We start from the raw sequence: 21002 nt of genomic DNA, 5'->3' as shown, positions 1-21002 counted from the left end.
CTTGAGCTCCTTGGAGGATTGGTAGGAGAGAAATTTAATATTAAATAAACATAAGCCTTCATCTGCAATACTTCTTCTCTATTCAGCAAGCACATTTGTGCTTGCGTGATGAATATCCTACGTTAACTTCCACACCAGAGAAATTCTTCTTGAATTCTTTAAACAAGGCCTGCTGAGATTTAAACTTTCAGAGCAACAATTTTGAAGTCAGTGTGATGTTCTGAAAAGAATGGTTATAGTTTTAAATTTCAGCCAAGTCCAAAACTTACTAGGTTGCCAAAGTAATTGATCTCCTAGTTTGAACTCATTTTTACTCTTATTGTACCCTGTCTCCCAGACACCACTTAGAGATGACTGTGATTAAGCAGCATACAATCATTGAAACAACCAGTGCTTTTTTCTGGGGGTACGCAGGGGTACGCACACCCTAAATATTTTGTGAATCTTTGTACATTTGACCATTTTGTGTATTTATTTCCCCCGATTTGAACTATAAAATGGTATTTTCTTGAGTCAAAATGAGAGCACCCCTAAACATTTTTTTAAAGAAAAAAAAGCACTGGAAATAACTAACTAACTAACTAACTAAATATTATTTCCTCATGTTAAATGTTGAGGAGAAGTGAGTTAAACACTGCAAAACACTTAGAACTATTTAAAACATAAAGCCTGCTCCTGAGGTTTTCTACATGTAATGGGTCACCAAGAAATGAGAGGCAACGAGGAAAGAGAGAGAGAGAGAGAGAGAGAGAGAGAGAGAGAGAGAGAGAGCACACTATCTAGAGGTAACATTTAAAGGTAAAGGGACCCCTGACCATTAGGTCCAGTCATGGCTGACTCTGGGGTTGCGGCGCTCATCTCACTTTATTGGCCGAGGGAGCCGGTGTACAGCTTCCGGGTCATGTGGCCAGCATGACTAAGCCGCTTCTGGCGAACCAGAGCAGTGCACGGAAACGCTGTTTACCTTCCCGGCGGAGCAGTACCTATTTATCTACTTGCACTTTGACGTGCTTTCAAACTGCTAGGTTGGCAGGAGCAGGGACTGAGCAACGGGAGGTCACCCCGTCATGGGGATTCGAACCGCCGACCTTCTGATCGGCAAGTCCTAGGTTCTGTGGCACTACCCGCGTCCCAGAGGTAACATTCGGGAGAGGGCAAAACTTGTTTTCTACCTCCCATGACTGGGTGGATGGGCTTGGTTCACACGGACAGAGCTCATGCAGGAGAATACAGTGTATATTTGCATGCAGAGATTATTTCACTTCTTTGTGGGTCCCATCAGTACACCTGTTCTCTCTTCACTAACCACCACTCATCAGGATGATAAATTCTTTTGCGAGTGATAAACGATAATAGGAACTCACAGAAGAGGGAACCTATGGCACTGATGCTTTAAAGTTCTGCAGAGAGCTGCAATGACAGGATGATTTAAGCAAGATGGATATGGTGTTCCATCTCTTTGACTAATAATGCCCAACTTTCATTTTTGCTCTGGTAGATAAAAAATAAAATAAAAATATGAGTGGCTCTGTTTGCCTGGCATTGCCTGGCACTGCAGAAATCTTATTCCCCATTTAAATATTTGCTTCTATGAAGGCAGCTGCTCCCTAGAAAAGTCAAGATCGTAATAAACACACCACCGAACAACAGAAAGTGATGCTATTTTGTAAAGAAACAAGTCATTAATACACTAAAGAGAGACCGTAAAGATGCCTGGATGTTCACTTGCTACTAGTAAGATTAACTAAAGCTAGATACCAGAATCTTTTGGAAAACATAAAAGTTGGCATTAGAATAGTACCCTGACTATGAGCTGCCAGGGTAAGAGTTGTCAGAGTAATCCTCTTAGTTTTTACAGCCCCCAATAACTCTTCCTTGGGTGTATGGTCCACAAACTACATTCCTCTTTTTACTAGGCTTGTCAAAAATGCAGAGATAAAATTCTGTTTTCCCAGCCTCAAGCTGTGGATTTCTGTAGAACATTCATCTGCATCTCTGAATCCCAGCCAATTCCATTTGTGTTGCCATTCCTTCAGATGTGATCAATTTCTCATTTCCATGCAAGGCCCAAAATGAACATGTGTGATCTGCTTCATGCTTGCACTGCTCCTGTTATGCAGGAGGGTTTTACTTATGTTGTGAGACTAAAAATGCTTTGATTTCTGCCAGCTTCAATATGATATTAAAACGTTCAATACTGAATGTTTTACAGAAAAGTTAAAATGGAAAGTATGCAGAGATTACATAAATGAGCATCACATATTCTCACAAGCATGACTCATAAGCACATTAAACAAAAGCAATGACAAGTTTAGGAACGTCTGCCAGAATTTGCAGATCAGAAGTAACTGCTGAATATCCAAACTGAATTCTGCTTTCAGTACTGGTAGTGCCTTAACAATTCACTTTATTACTTTGGAGAGGAGGCACAATCAGACATGTGCCTCTGAGCATATAGAAAGTGTTGCTCTCTCATCCCTGAGCAATTTCATCCTCCACACAGGTAACACAAAAATGTGTTCCCCTCCATATAACTGTCTCCTCATTTTTCATCCATCTTCATTTAAAGAACAAAATGCCCCTTCCGATCGTCAGGAGGAGGGGGGGTTGCGGGATCACGACCCGCCCACACTCGCTCCCGCGAGGCTGGCGCCAGCCTCGCGGGAGGCAGGGATTCCCCCAATTAACATCCCCTGTGGCGCCAGCCAATCGGCTGGCGGCAGGGGCGGGCCTTAGTAAGGCCACTTAAGGTCGGGGCACCCCTTGGCTCGCCCCTTTTTACCCCTGGAGTCGACGCAGTTTCCCACCCACCTGCCCTTTAGGTTTTGCCACTGACCTTGCTATGGGCTTCGGCTGGTCGCCACAAGGGGCCTGGTAGGAGTTTTTCCATTTGGCTAATTGGCTGGTTTTGTGAGCCACTTGGTTTTTTCGCCTACCTCCTAGCAAATCGTCACAACTCCCTCGGTTTTGGCGGTAGGCATTGGCCGGGGTATTGTCATGCAGATGAGGTTGGGGGGGAGGAACGCCATCACCTCCCCCAATGCTTGAAGGGTAGTTCGTTAAAGGACTCCGAGGGGCGACACCTCGTCCGAAACCTATGGAGGCTAGGGCCTAAAGCGCGCCCCCGAGCGGTAACCCCTCGGGGAGCGCCTAGGGATATGCATCTCGGGTGGCTCCCCCTGTTGGTGTTTAACCCTTCCCGGTTAGACCGGATAGTCGGTTAGGGGCCAATGCCTAAAGCCAATACCCTTCTTTCCTGTAATCAATAAAGTTGTGGCCATTTTCGCCCATTAACCTAAAACTCTGTGTCCATTGTCTTCATTTATTCCACCTGTGGGGGGGAGGGAATAGCCACGCAATTAATTATTGTTTATAATTTACCCTTGTTGTGGGCAAGCAAGGTCTCTTTGTCTCCTCATCCCCATTACTTAATTAATGCAAGGTTTCTGCCGAAAAGTCTGTTTTCAATACTAAGTCCTATAATATGGGGGAAGTACCTCTGAGCATGAACAGAGTGTCTTTCCCTCACCATTGAATAGCTGCAGTCTCCATACATAACAGCGGAATCTTTTTAAACACGTTCTTTTTCTCCCACAAAAAATCCCACTCCTGCTTTTTCAACATCTCCTTCCCTAATCAGTCCAAAATATGCCTGTTTAAATTACCAGCCAAGTAGCAATTTTCATTTATTAACATATGTATCCTGGTGTTCACAGACGGTTTCAAAAAGCTGAAACAAATCTCTTTACTCTGAAGCTCTTCCTGTTTGTGGGTTTCTCACACACATCTGGTTGGTCAATGTGAGAACAGGATGCTGGATTTAGAAGGGCCAAAGGTCAGATCCAGCAGACTCTTATTCTGTTCTTATAGGATTCAATCACATACTGGCAAATTTCAGTTGTGCAGTTAAATTGATTAGTGTTCTTGGGCAATTAATCCTCTTCCCTCCAGAACTGAACTTCTTGCAATAAGGAAAGTGACAGGGAAATGCAGGGTATTCCTATTAAATTTATTTATATCCCAGACACAATGTCACAGAACTTCTCCGTAAGCCATCATAAATGTCCACTAAAAGTCAATGTTGTCTAAACTCCCTGCAAACTTTCTGCAAACAAATCAGGATGAATGCTCAAAAACATTCAGAAGGCTGGTGGCTCGAGCTCACCCAGGGATGGCCCCGGGCAGGATTCCTGCATTGGAAAGGGTTGGACTAATGTTTGGATTTGGCTTTTGATACCCTGCTTTATCACTACCTTAAGGAGTCTCAAAGCGGCTAACAATCTCCTTTCCCTTTCTCCCCCACAACAAACACTCTGTGAGGTGAGTGGGGCTGAGAGACTTCAGAGAAGTGTGACTGGCCCAAGGTCACCCAGCAGCTGCATGTGGAGGAGCGGGGAATCGAACCTGGCTCACCAGATTACAAGACTACCGCTCTTAACCACTACACCACAATGTCTCTTGGGGTCCCTTCTAACTCTAGAATTCTATGATTCTGTATAACAGATCACATGGATGTGACCACAGAGGCTATATTGGATTCTGTTCACATACAATCCCTTCTGGAAATATGGACAACAAATCAATGAAATTTGTTGCCATGGCTAGCAGAGCCAAGGCCCTTTTTTGCCTTTGCCTTTGAGACTGGAGATGAAGTGAACCATTTGGTGCCTCACTAAAAAAGGGGGGGGTAGATGACCCCACGATATCTAGAACTGAAGATGATCATAAATACATGCAGCTAAAACTCTCTTGCCTGCAGAAATAGGAAACATATTGCCAGTCTTGCAACTCAAGGGCAGCTGTCCATTCTCAAAATGTAAGCCCAACGTGTGGGAGAAAAAACTGCTGGGAATCAAAACCCACCAGAATCTGGCTGGCAATTGAATTAGTTCTTAAGCGAGATGTGTAATATATTCTGTGCAGCTTCCCATGCTGAGGGCAGTGAAGAGGCCCTCTGCTGCAATTTACTCTTTTTTACACAGTATTCATACCTCCATCAATTAATCCCAAGTTATCTAAGTGACTCACCATGTCACAGCGCGGTTGACTATGAAGAAACATGAAAATGTGTCTTATTAAATTGGCCACCATGCTGGGCAGGCTTCAGGGAAGGCCCTGTTTGACAAAATCTGTGAGAACTTATTAGGGATGGGGAAGAAATTCAGTTCAGTCTGCATTTCAAAGTGAACCTACCTAATTCACACTCCCCAAAACAATGTGCAAATCAAACAGAACCATTATGCTAATTCACAGTTCTCCGGATTTTGCAGCTCTCCAAGCGAGTAATGTGTACTAAAATGCATATGCTAGGGCAGAGGTGGGGAACTTCAGGCACAGAGACCAAATTCAGCCTCTCTACCTGACCCTCAGAACTCTTTCCAAGACACCCCTCACTGTTCCCACTTCTCACACCAAGTGCTTTTACTGAATATCCCCATTTTCTGAGGAAAGTTGAAGGGTATGTGTGGCTGGAATGGGTCTTTGAATTCTGGTAATGCCTCTTGCTTGTCTGGATGAAGGACAGAGAGGAGTGTTTCTAAGAAACAAACCTACTGTACAGAGGTAAAATTTACATTTGTTGCTCCATCCTCTTTTGCCTCAGGCCGTGCCAACCACTGGATTATGGCCCTTGGGAGGTTGCCCAAATGGGGACACGACCCTCAGGCTAAAAAGGGTTCTTCACCCCTGCACTGCGTAAATTCTGCACATGTCAATATAAAATAATATACCAAAAATCCAGTATATTAGTGAAAACTGCCTGCAGAACCATATATGTTGGTCAAATATGTAAACAAAAATGTGCCTATTAGAAGAAAGTTACCTTAAAATGCTGATGAATTTTTCACAAGGACTTAAAAAAAATCATAACCTGATGTGGAGCACTAGAGACTGGAAAAATGAGAACCCCAAACTGGCAAATTTGCCTATCCCTATGGACTTATGATAGTATGTAAAGCCATAACTACTTGTTTCAAAAGAGAAAGCTTGAGCACAGCAGCTGGTTATCCAATAGCAGCAGTATTATACTGTGACAGAGAAAACAGTCTAAAATGTAAATGTTCATCACCAGCCAGATAGAGGACCAACAATAAAAAGGTTTATTTATACTTCTTCGTTCTGCTTCATTAGGTGCTAAATTAATAACAGGCATTCATTCTTTTTTTCCTCATTTATTTTATCTTTTCTTTTCTTGTCCTGGACAAGACGTCACTAACAATATGAGTGGAAGGTTTTGCTTCTGAAAAAAATGTTCAGGTGTGAAATCTGGCAGTCTTTCAGGTTGTTTCTTTGCTTCGGAACAAAGACTAAGGATGCTCATGGATTTTGTCCGGTCTGGCTCTGCAAGTAAACAGACCACGTTTGCATTTCCCAGACTAAGACGTGGATCAGGATGCAGTAACCCTTCAGTTTTCATATTTCTGCAGATTTTATGATGCACTTCTGAGAGTAAAACATGCACAATGTGTAAAATGTGCAAAAAATGTATACCTTAGCATAAACATTTAGAAAGAACTGCACTTCAGTGGTAGAGTATTTGGAAGAGTGTGATGCTAACGTCCAATACCAAGATGAAGGTCTACCAGGCTTGTGTGTTGAGCACGCTGCTTTATGGAAGTGAGTTGTGGGCAACTTCACAACCATCAGGAGTGACACCTCAATGCTTTCCACATGATGAGGATTCTGAGTATCAAATGGTAGGACAGAATTCCAAACAAAGATGTGTTCTCCCATGGCAAAAGTTCCAGCATGTTTGCACTCCTGTCTCAGTGATGTCTACACTGGCTTGGCCATGTCCACAGAATGGAAGATGGCAGGATTCCCAAGGACGTGCTCTATGGGGAGCTGTCTTCCAGCACCAGGCCAGTTGGCAGACCAACTCTGTGTTACAAAGATGTCTGCAAACGCAACATAAAGGCTGCCAACATCAATCCTGCCATGTGGGAATCCCTTGCAGATGACTGCAGTGCCTGGGGACAGTCAGGTCATGCATCCATAGCAGTGACCAGAGAAGGAATGCCGCTGGAAGGAGCACAGAGAGAAGAAACACCATGGCGCATCTGCAACAGAACAACTGCATGCCGTCGTCTGCCCCAGCTGCAACGAAACATATCTCTCCTACATCAGTCTCCACAGCAGGCTCTGCAACCTTCCAACAGTTTGACTTCACCCACAAAGGCGCACTCCTCCATTGTTTCCCAAGAGAGATGGATGCCGGCAGCTTTTGTGCAACATAACTCCATGCAGCCAATTGAGAGGTGAGGTTTTGTACTGTGTAAAAGCACCAGTCACTTCACTGAAGCAGATAAAACTATGTGGAATACTTAAAAAAAATATCTCTAAAACTTCCAGAGAATGACAGAGATTCCCTGTGTTGTGTTGCGCTATCATTTCACTTGGAGGATCCTTATTCAAGGCCACAAGTACCATGAGTGGCTAGTTCTTTTTACAGAAGCGTTTCAGTCTTCCTGTTTTTTCTATTAACCCAGCAGCCCATGTCATTACGTAATCCATATACATAAAGATGATGTGAGCACACTTTAATCTGCATACACACTACAATAATCAAGGAGTTGAAACAGCCTATGGGGAGCCCCATGCCAAGCATGAAGAAATTGCCTAATAGTCAATAGCTTCTAAGAGAACTGAAAGCTGCTTGAGAGACATTTGATTTCCCATGGTGTATATAGGTAATTCTTTGGTTCCTCTTTCACCTTAGCTCAAACAGGTTTTGAAAGCTTTTGAAACAATGCAACCCCCCCCAAAAAAAACACCTGTTTCTCAGAGGAGGAGAGAGGTTGAGCAGACACATCACAATTGGTGGTCCCTCTTGGAAATCGACCCCAACTCTCTCTTTTGTGTGTGAGAGTTTTGGTTGATGCTGGAAGCTGGTGACACCGAGGCATGTCTTGCTCTGTGCTGGTCCCAAGAGCTGTGGTTTGGGGGCTTCCTTGAAAGCCTCAAGAGGAAGGAAGACCTTGGCAGAAATGACTGGCAGAATCTGAGACCAGGGAGAAGAGTCGGTGGAAGAAGATTGGAAAAAGTTTAAAGACTATCTACAGAAATACTGTAAAATTAATGAATGTTAGAAAGATGTTGGTATGAAGTTATATGGCTTTAGTAGAAATGTTATAAGGAATTAAGTATAAATAGACTATTAGAGTATTAAAGGGAAAAATAAGGTTAGAATGTGTCGAGACAATTACAGGATAGAAAACAGAGGAAGATGGAAAGGAATTGCTGAAACAATCAATAGAAGTGGGATACAAAAAGGGAGGTGTGAGGAGGTCGTGGAAATTAGTGAAAGAAAGATAAGACATTGAAATTGGACTGTGTTTTAAATGGTTTTTGTTGTGTTGTTTTTGTGTGTTTTTTTTCCTTTTCTTTTTTCTTTTTTGTATCGTATTGTATTATTACATGTTTTTTCTTTTGTAGTTTTTTGTAATGTTGTGTTCAATTTGTTGGAAAACTAATAAATATTATTTAAAAAAAAAAGAGGAAGCAAGACCTGTGGAGTGTTAATGCTGTGAACCCCTCCATCTTTTGCTTAGGTTGTGTATATGTGTGAATAAAACTTTATATGTTAAAGACCCCACAGTCTCCGTTGACTTTCATTTCAAGGAAACCAAACCCTAGGAAAAGCATTTGGAACCACTGTAGTCTCTCATCACTTTGAGACTGGGTTACATGTGACAGTACCTTCCCTGCCATACCAAATGCCACCCGAAACCTAACAGACCCATATTTCAGTGCCTGCTAATTCTTCCCACATTCCTTCTCCTGAGTATGGGCAGACTCCATGGCTTCAACTCCCCCCCCCCCGGCTCGATTTTGTTTACCACCTCAGCTAGTCCAATGAAAAGTCCTGGAGGACTCAAATGCTCACACCCTATTTGGGGACATTTTGGCTGGTCTAATCAGGGCATTGCCCTAATGTAGATTTTGGAAGAAAAACTAGGTTTGACTTTCTTGTCTGCAGCATTCCGAGGAGGCGTGATTAAGAACTTCATTAGGGCCAAGCATTAGCATCCTTGGGTGAGGTCTGGCTAAGCCTTAATGCATATTTATGACGCCGATTAGGAGGGCTACTGCTTGAAACAAATTAGCAGCATCTGCTAAGGATCTTACTGTTTTCCTGGGCTGTTGGCAATCACAACAACATTGCAGAAGTGTTTGCAAACCTGTGAGACAGTTACGCTATTAGAATGATAAATGGGGAGCTTTGCATGGGAATAATGAGACTGCGCTCCTGAAGCATAGCAACAACAGTGCTGCTTCTGGGGTAAGTACAGCACCGAGGGCTTAGAGGGCAAGGATGCAAGAAAGGCCTTCAGGCAATGGCACTTCTGGGACTAATTACATGCTCAGTACCAGGCCATATACCCCACTGCACCATCATCATTTCCTTCTGCCCAAAATATTAAAGCTTTCCCCAGGCAGCTAGCAGCCTTAAAGCTCCAGTCCCATGCTCCATTCCCCAGGTTCGGCACTTCCGAGAGGAAAAATCAATTTGTCGGATTCTGTAACTTCTCATTTAAAGCAAATTTGTTCAAACTCTTCTGAAGAAGATTTGATTGGAAAGATCTATTAAAAAGGAAAAAAAAAGGAAAATCTATAGAGATGATTCTCAAAGTTGGGCTATATAAAGCAAGCTGCTCAACTTCCTTCTAGGACAGTATCTTGGACAGATTAGATAGAAAAATCTAGGTGAGGGCATGGGGAAATCAAACAGCTGTATTAAGGTCTGGAAAGCAATCTATTTCACAGTAAGAACATAATTTTGGAGCAGAGAGTAATTCCTTGGAGTAATAGAAAGGTAGGAAACATGAAAGGAACAGGAGAACATTTGATTGTCCCAAGACCAGAGCACAGTAGCCATGCTAGTCTGAGCCAATTCACTAGAGTTCCTCACACAAACCTTTCAACTCAGCCAGTCCATATAGGTCTCTAAATCAGCTACCTTCTATCGATGCAAAGCTATTGCTGGCCAATACGAGAGCTAAACTAGAGATGACCCTGGACACATCCTTTGATTTGACATTAATTTTAACTGTCAGTAGCTACTCCTTCAAAATAAGTGCAATGAGACCTGCACCAGCAGCTGGAACTGCCAGGGGGCTGGGACTTGCCATCATTGTTGTCCTCAGTATTTTCCTTTTGCTGTTGTTGGCCTCCCCTGTTCCTCCAACTTGGGACACCATTTTGGGAGGTTACTGAAACCTGCACAGAACTACAAGACCTTTTTTGTTCATGCTTCTGGTTTTCAAAACAAGTTGCCCGGAGGAAAAGCTTTGCCAAGTCCCTCTTGGTAATCGGCAGGAGCTCTTGGCTTGCCAAAGGTATTTCCACGCAGAAGAAGTCCCTAAAAGCTCTATCCTATCACCTTTATCTGGGTGTTCAAGACCAAGTTGCCTTATCTAAATATTAAATCTGCAAGAGTTGGAACAATGAAAGGACAATGTTTTGGCACCACCTTCAACTTGCTGGCTTCATCAAGCTGGCTGTACCCAAGTAGTTGTTGTCATTTTTCATCCCATTTTACAAGGACACAGACTTTCACCCTCCCTGTTGAGGTGTTGAATGACCTACCTCTATAACAGTGGTAGGGGGATCAAAGTCTCTCTCTAGCAACCTTCCAGGGCAATCATTCCAGGGGTGGGCGGGACCAGAGGTAAAAGTAGGCAGACGAACATATGTGCCTCTTACCTTTTGTACAGTAGGCTGAATTTCAGTCACACAAATGCCGGAGGTTTCTATTCCCACCTGTGCTCCTCTGCCTGTGCTGTATCCAGGCAAACAAGAGGAATTATCACAGTTCAGGGACACATTCCAGCCAGGAAAAAAGCACTCAAGGAAAACATGGAGCAGAGCCTTAGGAAATGGGATGTGGCATTGGGAGAGTCCTTCGGACCAAACAGAGAGGTCTGGATAGCCACATTTGCCCCCCGGGCCAGAGGCTCCCCTCTATAATAACAAAATCAGTCCTCGGGCTTTAATCATGGATATGCTTAGTACTGTCCTCAAATACCTAGAAACTACCATCTGTTTTGGTTATCTTTTCTTCCATCTTATTCAACTGGCAGAGAGACATGGGAGCATATGGGTATAGACTCCTTCTCAACAAGGAGCTCTGACCTGGTATGGCATTAAAATGGGAATGATGCATCCATGGTCTGATGGAGATCATTAATTTTGGACCCTATCTGGTCTCAGTGCAGAATGTGGATATAGAGTAATGCACTGTTATGAGGGGGTGGGGGGTGGGAGATGCTTAAAAGGAGAGACAAAAAAACTTGAATAACTGATTCAGCAAATCAGACTTAAAATGTATGGGATGAACATTTTCTGTTAAGATTTGTCTGCTTCAATTGCCACTCACTAACCCATATTAACAACTGAGAATTCAAATAGTAATGAAAAGCTCAAAATATGGCATGTAATAATACAGTTTGGCAGCTTCAGCATTTTTTAAAATAAAGCAAATGTCTAGATTTCACGGGTTGTAATACTGAATATGAGTTGGCAGTTTTGCTTAAAATGCAAGTCAGTGAAAGTCTGAGGCTGGACCCCAGTCCTTGCGGCAATATTCTCTCCCACGTACAACTTTCCCTGTATTTCTAGCCCCTCCTGTATAATTAAAGTGCAATATCCCAAGGACAAAGAAAGACACTTAAAAACAATTTATAGACTATGCAGATTGCAATGGTGATGTATAGTGAGCAGTCCCCCACCTTTTACCGCCAAAGCCGTCAGAATTTAAAGCACAGAACAGATCCTACAACCAGGAAGCAGTGCACTACTTCCAAACTGTGGCACATGGAGAGGCCTGCCCTTGACCTTGCCTAGTTTTTGAACAACAAGGAAGTTCTCATGTTTTGATTCCCTGAAACAGACATAAATCTACCCTGATATGACCAGCCCTACCATTAGATTGCATGAGATGGAGCTATCTCCAGCAAGAGATGCTGAGGAGGGGTAGCAAGATATTTGGAGGACAGAGCAGTGTGTGCTACACAACCTGCCCCGCACTCTCTAACACAGCCTATTGCCCTCAGGTGTGGTGGGGAAAGCTGTGCCACTACCGGTGTGAAAGTAATTTACCAGCATCTGTATGTGGCATTGTGGGGGGAGGGGGGCACCATATTTTCCTTTGCCTTGAGTAGCAAAATGTCTTGGCCCAGCCCTATGCCATCATCATCTTGCTTCCTTGCCACAATTTGACAAAACCTGGGTGTAAGTACATCTCACCCAAGATTATCAACATTGACCTAGAAAGACCTGTTAAGGAAGTGGGAGTATTGTCATGTAAATCAGGCCAAGATTTTGGAAAATGAATCTCTGTTGGTGTGAACTGTGGTACCTTCACAATATTACTATTTTTAATGTAATCACCCATAACCTAGATGAATGACTGGATGTTTGAATGGATGTTAGCTCTGCTTAAACTGTTGGCAGCTATTGATGGCTATCTTAAGTAACCAGGACTTTGCTGCATGAAACTCATCGTCCACTTCTAGGTCCTCCTGGCTCTTCTGCTCCTTCCCTTCCTGCTCGACTTCTTCTCTGTGTATGCATGCACAATGAACAGAATGAGGAGCAGCATTCCAAAGAACAGGGTAAGTGAGGGGGCAGAAGGAAGGAGAAGCCAGGAGAAGAAGGGACCCATGAGGGCCCAAGGACCATTTAATACCCGAAAATTACACTGTATCATCCACACCTTCAAAAGAAGAACACTTGATGGTCTTTCTGTGCCAAAGCTCTCATTTTAAAGTGCAGCTTGGCCTCGGAGCTACGGCAAACTCATCCAAGCATTGGTGTGCTATTGTCTCTCCACACTAATGGCAAAAGCCGCCTACTCACCGTTGTGGCATACTGAATATCCTTCCAGATGGAGGTCTCCCGAGAAAGATCCGAAGCCTCAAAGAGGTTCTCCAAGATCACCTCACCAATCATGTCATGCCGAGAAAACCTGTCAAAGTCAAAGACGCTAAGATGAAGCTTCCTATTGGTCAGCTCCTCATAGGGCACAGGAAACTGAAAGGACTCGTCAAAGGTGGGGTTGAGCGTTTTCCTGTGCACACGGGTTTGGAACTTGCACTTCCTGTCAGGCAAGAGGTAGATCTTGACGTAGGGGTCGGAACTGCCACAGAGGTCCTTGGCAGGCAAGTCAAAGGCCTTGAGAATCCTCACAATCAGGGTCTCGTTCTCATAGTCATATTTCAAAGCGAAATTTATTTTCCCACAGTTTTTTTCTGCCTCTTTTTTAGGGTCCTCAGAGTCCACAGATTTCTGCTTGTACAGCTCTGGCTTGATCCGGCCGATGCAAGTTGGCTGCTCTGCCGCAAGTGGTAGTTCTGTACCATAGTCCACACTGGAAACATGCATCTGCCTGGGCAGGTGCCTCTTGAAGGAAATGTGCCTGAAAGAGATAAGAAAAGGCTAGTGTGTTGTATGCTGGGAGAAGATTGTCCTGGGTATCTGGCCCCACTTAAGAGATAGGATGCAAAATGGGGAAGGGCAGGGAGAATGTAGGAAATATAGTACTCTCCTGGGCCCAACTACACTATAAAGTTCCACCATACCACTTTAAACAGTCATGGCCATGATTTCATGCAAAGAATCCTGGGAACTGTAGTTTGTTAAGGGTGCCAAGAGTTATTAGGAGACCCCCATTCCCCTTGTAAAGCTATAATTCCCAGAGTTCCCTGGGAAGAGGGTGTGACTGGGAATTGTAGCTCCCTGAGGGGGAAAAGAGTCTCACAATTCTCACACAGTATTTTTTAAAGAAGCCAGTTGAGAGGGAGTAGGAAGTTTTCACAACAGTGATGTTACAGGCAGTAGGCACCCTGGCTAAGCGAGTGAAACATGAGACTCGTAACTTCAGAGTCCCCACATTGGGCTAAAGATTCCAGCATTGCAGGGGGTTGGAGTAGATGACCCTTGTGGTCTCTTCCAACTCAACAATTATATAATTACTCTACGACTATAGTCCTGACCCTTGTAGAACTTCTGAAGGCTTTGTCATAAACAAACTGTGTAAGCGCAAGGGAAACTGGTTTCTTGATAGCTATCATGCAATGGAAAATAAAGAAGCGCATCTCATGCTGATCTGTGGGAGACTTTGAAAAGAACAACTTTATGGTCTTCCAGTTCTAGGAATTAAGATCCATACCAAACAGAATGCAAGGAGCAAGTCGTCGTTCAGAAGAAAATATTTGGAACAAGCGGTATCTTTGGCCTTGGAGACAACATAAAAGAATGTAATTATAGTTTGTGGGAATAGGAAACACAGCTACAAGGGGCTGGTTATACTAGCCGGAAGGAATAGCAGTACCCCTGAGAGTTCTGAGGTCTGTTTAATAAGCCCCACGGCTTGCTGTTTATGACTTACAGGAGAGGAGAAAGGAACTGCTGACCAGTGATCCAGAGTTATATGCTGCCAGCTGGGATTGCCACATATTCCAAAACCATAAAGCATTACTGCCTTGGGGAAATACTGTGTTTAAGGACTATGGGTCAATAGGAGTTTGGGGGCCTGTTGTAAGCTACATTTTTGTGTGCTATGAGCCCTTAGAAACGGTTACCAAAGAATTCCTGCTATTGATGAAAGCTTCCTATCTACTGGGTTGTTTTTTCCTGTTGCTGATACGTTTACATTGAAATAAGTAGAAAAGAGAAAGGAAAGGAAAATAGAAAGACAAGAAGAGGGGGCGCACATAAGGTTGGCACACACTGTCTAAGACTCAACTCAATTTCAGTTTCCCTCATTTTTCCAATTTCAAGTGCAGTTCTTCATATTTCCACTTCAATTTTCAACAACAACAACTGAACACATTTTTGCAAAGCAATTCCCCTAAATATAATGCAGTTTTGTATGTTGCTTCCACTAATATATGCATTTTTATGCACAGTTTACCACGACACATCCATATTTTTTTTTGTACAGATTCCTTGGCTGGAGAACTGCATTGCAAAATTTAGAGAAGTGCCAGTTTTGAAGGGTGGCTGTGCTTTTCGTTCACACGTTGTTTTGAAAAGTCCAAATTAGATAGGTACGCCTTTATATGTGAATGGAGCGAAAATTCTCTTCCATCCCTAGACCAAGAACCCTTCTCAGCTGCAGGAAGGGGAGTGCTTTTATATCCCCCATATCAGAGAAGAAAGAAAAGAAAAGAAAAGGCAATGTCACAAAGCCAACCACATACTTATTTTGCTAGTGCACCATCTTTCCCAAGATATAGCTACCTGATTGAGGGAAGATGTATTTTGATCACACCTCTGCATAGTTCTCGTAACAGCAGGACTTCTTTTCTATAATTCATACGTTCCAGCTGAACTTTTCTAATTGAGTTTGCCCAAATTACGCTTATCTTCTTTCCCTCCTTCGTAATGTCTTCTGTGAGTGAGCTTAATGGATATGAACGACTACGGAGGTTTGAAACAAAGAGTGGCAGGCATACATCTGCCAATGGCACAAAACATCAACTCGATTGCTCAGTCTCTCTCACAAATTTTATGACAGGACAGTTTTAGACATGATTTGCAGCCTTCATGGCTATCCATGAGCAGAAACTGAGAACAGGCCATGGGCCAGCCTGAGCTCAGTGACATCCTTATACTTCTCATAAAGGTATTTTGGGGTCTTTGTATGACCACCGGACCATATCTTTCTCATTGCTACTTGGGCTGGGAGTAATGCCCATCTTCATTAAAGCCACCCTGCTTTCTTTGGCAAGTTGTACCAGATACTTTTGTAGCAGGTTGCAATTCGTTTGTTATTGCATTTATCTCTCTCTTGGCCCAAGGATATCAGAGCATCATCGTGATCATTGCAGCCCTACCGTTATATCTCACCATCAGTGCAAGAGGAAAGCTCCCTGCCTCAAGGAGCTTACGATCTAACACTCAACACAGAAGGAAGAAGAGAATAAGGAGATGGTTGTAGAGTCCAGGGGTAAGATAGCCTTCTCATGACTCAGCTGAGAGGCAGCAGCTTGACCAAGGACATCTGGAGAGCTTTAAAGCTGAGCAAGGATTAGAGCTGGAGTTCCCCAAAAGTCAGTCCTCACACACTCTAGCCACTATAATACCACTGCACTCAGCAGGCTAGAGGACATGCAAGGTACTCAATTTACATTGCATATATTCTTACTATCAGAACTCCATTGCAGTGAGTGAAAATGGCTACCCATTTGTCATTGTGTAGTTAATGGTTCATATTCAGTGGGGAAACACTTCATTAAAACACTCATTAACACAGCTAAGGCACACAATTAGTTTAAGTGAAATGAGCACCCAGGAAGCAAACATGTTCTCTTGAGACTAAGGTGATTGACCTGGAGAGGCTGAGAAAAGCAGAAGACACTGTAGAGATCTCCAGTTCTTATGACAGCAAGGAAAGGTCTTCTGGCAGGAGGGCATCATACCAAGGCAATTAGAACACAGTTACTTGGAAAGACCCATCTCCTGAGAGATGCATCTATATCCTCTGGGGCCTTGCTGTAGTAATTCAGGTATCTGTAACATTTTAGTTGGACTAATACTGATATTACCTAATGTGGATTTTGGATTTGGCAGAAGTGTTTGTGGCTTTCTTCTTCAGAATAAATATTTCTAAGGGGAGGAGAACAAGAGAGACATTTAAAAATTACAAATGGTCAGGAAAGAGTAAATGGACTGATTTTTCTCTTTCTCTCATAATGTTATAAACTGGGCATTATCCAGTAACATCGGTTGGCCGTAGTTTCAGAACAGACAAATGAAACATTTGTTTCATACAATACATAATTAACTATGCCATTTTCAACCAAGAGATCAGGTAGTTCTATCATGATGGCAAAATAGAACTTTCGTATTCAGAGGCAATGTATCTCCAAAGCCCATTTGTTAGAAGACTGGCAGAAGAAAAGGACTGTTGCCTTCACACTTCCTTATAGGCTTCCCAGAAGCTAAATGCTGGACTAGCAGTGGTCTTGTGGAAGGAGAAGGCAGGGGAGCACAGTTCTGGGACCTTTTATAGAGCAGGAGGAATGGGATCAACTGAGATGGTATGATCAGGAGAAACTAAATTTGTTTGTGACACATTAGAAACAGAATCATAGAACTGTAGAGTTGGAGGGGACCACAAGGGTCATCTAGTCCAACCCCCTGCAATGCAAGGATCTTTTGCTCAACGTGGGTCTCGAACTCATGATCCTGAGATTAAGAGTCTCATGCTGAGCTTTCCCAGTCAAAGAATGAGAAAAATAAGCAGAGGATGGGTACTTCTTTCCCTTTTTTTGGAAGGCATTCCTACTTCATGTCAGCAGCTTAAATGGTAACTCTTCTTCGCAAGATTGCTTGAACTAATTAAAAGCTTAAATGTTGCATTTCAGCTGACTGAAAATCTTGTGAAAGCTCAGTGTGTTTAAAAATCTATACAGTCATAAGCACTACTAAGTTCAATGGAGTTTACTCCCAGATACGTATATCCATATCCTATTATGCCAAAGATATAACTTTGGGACGGTGCATTTTGGGATGGTGGGTAGCAGGGTCCCCACAGTGAGATATTCAGGCATTTGGAACATATGTTAAGTATTTGTAACATGCTGGTCCTAATAAACTGGACAATATGCTATGTGCTGCTGCTGCTGCTGCTGCTGCTCCGTGTGTGTGTGTGTGTGTGTGTGTGTGTGTGTGTGTGTGTTTCAGTGGATCCAAAGAGCTACTTGCATTTTTTACTCCTTTAGCAATTGGGCCTGTCACAATGAGTTCCTGCATTTTTGTATAGTTGTGAATTTTCTTGATTTTACTGCTTTATCTTTTGTAACCCGCTCTGAAGGTTTTTGCAATCCAGGGGTGTATAAATGTTATAAATAAGTAAATAAAATGCACCATCACGCTACTATAGGACTAGACAGACTCTTGCTCTGAATCTAGAAGGCTCTTATGTTCCTGTGCCTGAAAGCAAAGGAACTGAGCAAAACTGAGCAACTCCTGCCCTCTACAGCATGGTAGACCTTGTTCTGATCAACCATGATGCATGGTAAAACATGGATAAAGTCACCCACATCTTAGCTGAAAAGACTGTCTGTATTAGAAGACATTCAGGTCAGTGGCCCATGGGTTACAAGGCTGTCTTCCACCTCCAGATCCTTGCAGACCCTGCCTTCCTTTGTCATGGATCCCCATGCACGGTCAGCCTTCCATCTGAGGCTACAATGGCCCTGAGGCAGCGGCTGATCTTGAGCACTGAGATGCAGCTCCCTCGAAGCCAGTGCAGTGAGTGATATGTCAATTCCGTTTATCTAATTATTCCTGCTTTGAGCCACATAAGCAAGAAAGAGAGGAAAAGGCTGTAATTCTATCTGACAGTGCGCCATGTCACTGATATGTCTCCCTGCCTCCCTGAGTCCTAACAAAATTAAAGTGGCCACAAGCATATTGACAGCTTGACACAATGAGGTCAAGTCACCGTAACAGGGTTTGAATCTTTTGGCTAAGATCAAGGGTCCACAGGGAGACTGGGGAAATATGTCAGCTGGTTCACTTTCAACTCAACCTTCGGCAGAGACCAGCATGTAGTCGGGGGAGTATCCTGCAGCTCCAGGAGGTGTATGCCAGCCAAAGGTTTAGCGTAATATCCCTTTAGTGCAATTGCTCAATGATGTACAAGTGTCAAGAACATATTTAGAAAGAAGAGAATTGCTGTCAACATCTTGAGGAGTGGCGGCCCATTGCATCAAACATAAACGAGAGCCATCTTCAGATGTGGGTGGGCTTGAAGAGAGGAGAGGTCAGGGTGCACATGCAAGCCCTGCCCCACAAATCTTCATGTAATCAAGTTTAACCCTATGTAATAAGGTTCCTGGTCATGAGGAGGATTCTGACTGCATTTCGAATCCATCTTCAAATCTAGTCCACAGTCCAAGGGCCTGAAGCAATGTTGCCCCACCTCCCAAAATATTTCTGCTTCTCCTCAAGTGCGCCAATTTTGCAAATGGCAACAAAAAGGAAGAAATTCAGGGATAGGCAGAGATGTTACTTATGGGAAGAAAGATATGAGTGCAATAGCACTCTATCGTTCATAACTCTCTGCAAGTGGTATTCAGAGGTATTCTGCCTCTGGGTTGTATCTGGGTGGTGCTCCAGATTTTTGTTGCTCTTCTGTTCTTGTTTAAGAGACAATAAAGTTTGTCTCCAGTTTGCACACCATTGTGTCCTCTAAGCCATGACACGACAATTACTCAAACAAATCTAATTACTCTAGAACACCTTGATCAATATACACTCCTTGATGGAAACAAAAAAGGATTGGGGAGGGGGGAGAGAACTTAATAAACAAACCAAAAACATAAACTTTCTTTTGAGCATATATAGCGAGCAATGAGGAAGCTCTTCACTTCATTGCAGGGGATACGCCTCTGCTTTGAGGCTTTGGGAACTGATTTGAATGGACAAGTAATAGCAGGACAAAACTGGGCGTGGCATGGCGGTGACCTTCATCAGCACTCCCTTCTACTCATGGAGAGTTTTCCCATCTTCAGCACCTCTGTAAAATGACCCATATTGTCTGATCCAACAGGTGGCAATTTAAGGGATGCTCTGCACTCACCTGGTGGACGATGCAGGCTCTGTTGTCTGCCTCTGCATCCGTGTGCGTCTCATAAGGTGATCCTTCATGGACATCTGGACTTCTGCGGGAATATCCGGTGACGTGTGACTGATTTTCACAGCTGCCTCCAAGAAGCCTAGAGTCCCTGTGTCCTTTAGCTTGTCAGCCATGTTCTCTTTGTCGTGTTCCGCTGAGTTCTGGGAGGTGGGGGTGTTAGTCGAAATGGCCTTGTTCCTCCAGGGCACCCAGCACAGCTTCCAAAAGAGAAAGAGAAAAACTGCCACCAGGGCCAGTCCACATACAATAACTATCACGGCAAGGAGGCTGATGGAGAGCTCTAGAGGTTGGGAAAAGGCAACAGTGACAAACAGGGGCAGAAAGGATCGGAGAAGAGTTGTGGAAGAATGGGTGGGAAAGCAGGAAAGGAGGGAGGTAAGGGAGAAAAGAAAAGAAAAGTCTGTGAGAAACCTGAAAGAACAAGGACAGGTACATTCTGAAATAGCGTCTGTTCCCTTTCATATGCTCTGCTCATGAAAACAAAGTGTAACAAGGTACCTCAGTGAAACACTTCTCCAGAATAGACATTCTTACCTATCCACACACCCCAAACCCTTCTGTTTCTGTTGGAATGTTGTGATTTCCTGAAACTATTTCATTACAGTTCTTGTGATGGTCTTGTTTGATATAAGCGTTATTATTTCGGGAGGCTCAACTGAAATGGCCACTCAAATCACACACCAACATCGTTTCTCCTCTGATCAACAACTTCTGGCAATTCTTAAAATGTTAAGAGATCTGACTACAGGACAGACAGCACTAATGATTAGGTTTTCAAAATGTCTGGTGCCAGTGGGGCACCCTATTGGGAATGGATGCTTCCTCACAGACCTATTGACTATTCATTCCCAGTCAGGGTTTGATGGTGTGAGCTGGTGCCCTGGAAAGGATTCATGTCTGCTGCTGACTGTATTGGGAGTTTGTTGGCAGAAGTAGTTGGTTAGTTGTTTGGTTGGGTGGCTGGGAAAGGAACAGATCCCAACTCTACTTATTGTGGTCCCAGTCACAGTGCTGCCCTCCCCCAGGCCATGGTTAAATAAGGGGTGGTAAGATGGATTCCGGCAAACAACCATCTGGATTAAAAAATGGCCATAGCTTTATTAATTACAGATACAGGTGGAACTTCGGCTCAGGCATTGGGTGTAAATGCATTCCACCCTTCTTCCAGAGGGCTGGAACAATTTCAGGGTCATGTCAAGGATTATGCCCCCCCCCCCCCGAGTTGGGTCCATACCAGGGGAAGGAAACAACTGACACATGAGGCAAGTTAGACCAGACCAATTAGATCAGTGCAGTCATTTTTAGCTGCCATGCCCACTTGTCTGCCACCTGACATTAGAAAAAAATACCG

The 21002-nt window shown here is 43.5% G+C and overlaps 1 protein-coding gene across 4 annotated transcripts in view; it reads right to left on the bottom strand.

The window, feature by feature from the left end:
* The window catches only part of SYT6 (synaptotagmin 6), a 142358-nt gene that overhangs the window by 55187 nt on the left and 66169 nt on the right, over positions 1-21002 (bottom strand). For 3 of the 4 annotated variants that reach the window (XM_083508959.1, XM_083508960.1, XM_083508961.1), the window contains exons 2-3: positions 19595-19931; positions 12859-13417 (exon numbers count right to left, since the gene is read on the bottom strand). In XM_083508959.1, the coding sequence (XP_083365085.1) occupies positions 12859-13417; positions 19595-19931 (896 nt within the window). The remainder of the gene's footprint in view (positions 1-12858; positions 13418-19594; positions 19932-21002) is intronic. The other variant, XM_083508962.1, reaches the window with a different exon arrangement.

This window comes from Podarcis liolepis, assembly GCF_965112155.1.
Source record: "Podarcis liolepis genome assembly, chromosome: 6".
Classification (NCBI taxonomy): Eukaryota; Metazoa; Chordata; class Lepidosauria; order Squamata; family Lacertidae; genus Podarcis; species Podarcis liolepis.
The sequence above is the reverse complement of the archived record's forward strand: the minus strand, read 5'-3'. Positions and strand labels throughout refer to the sequence as shown.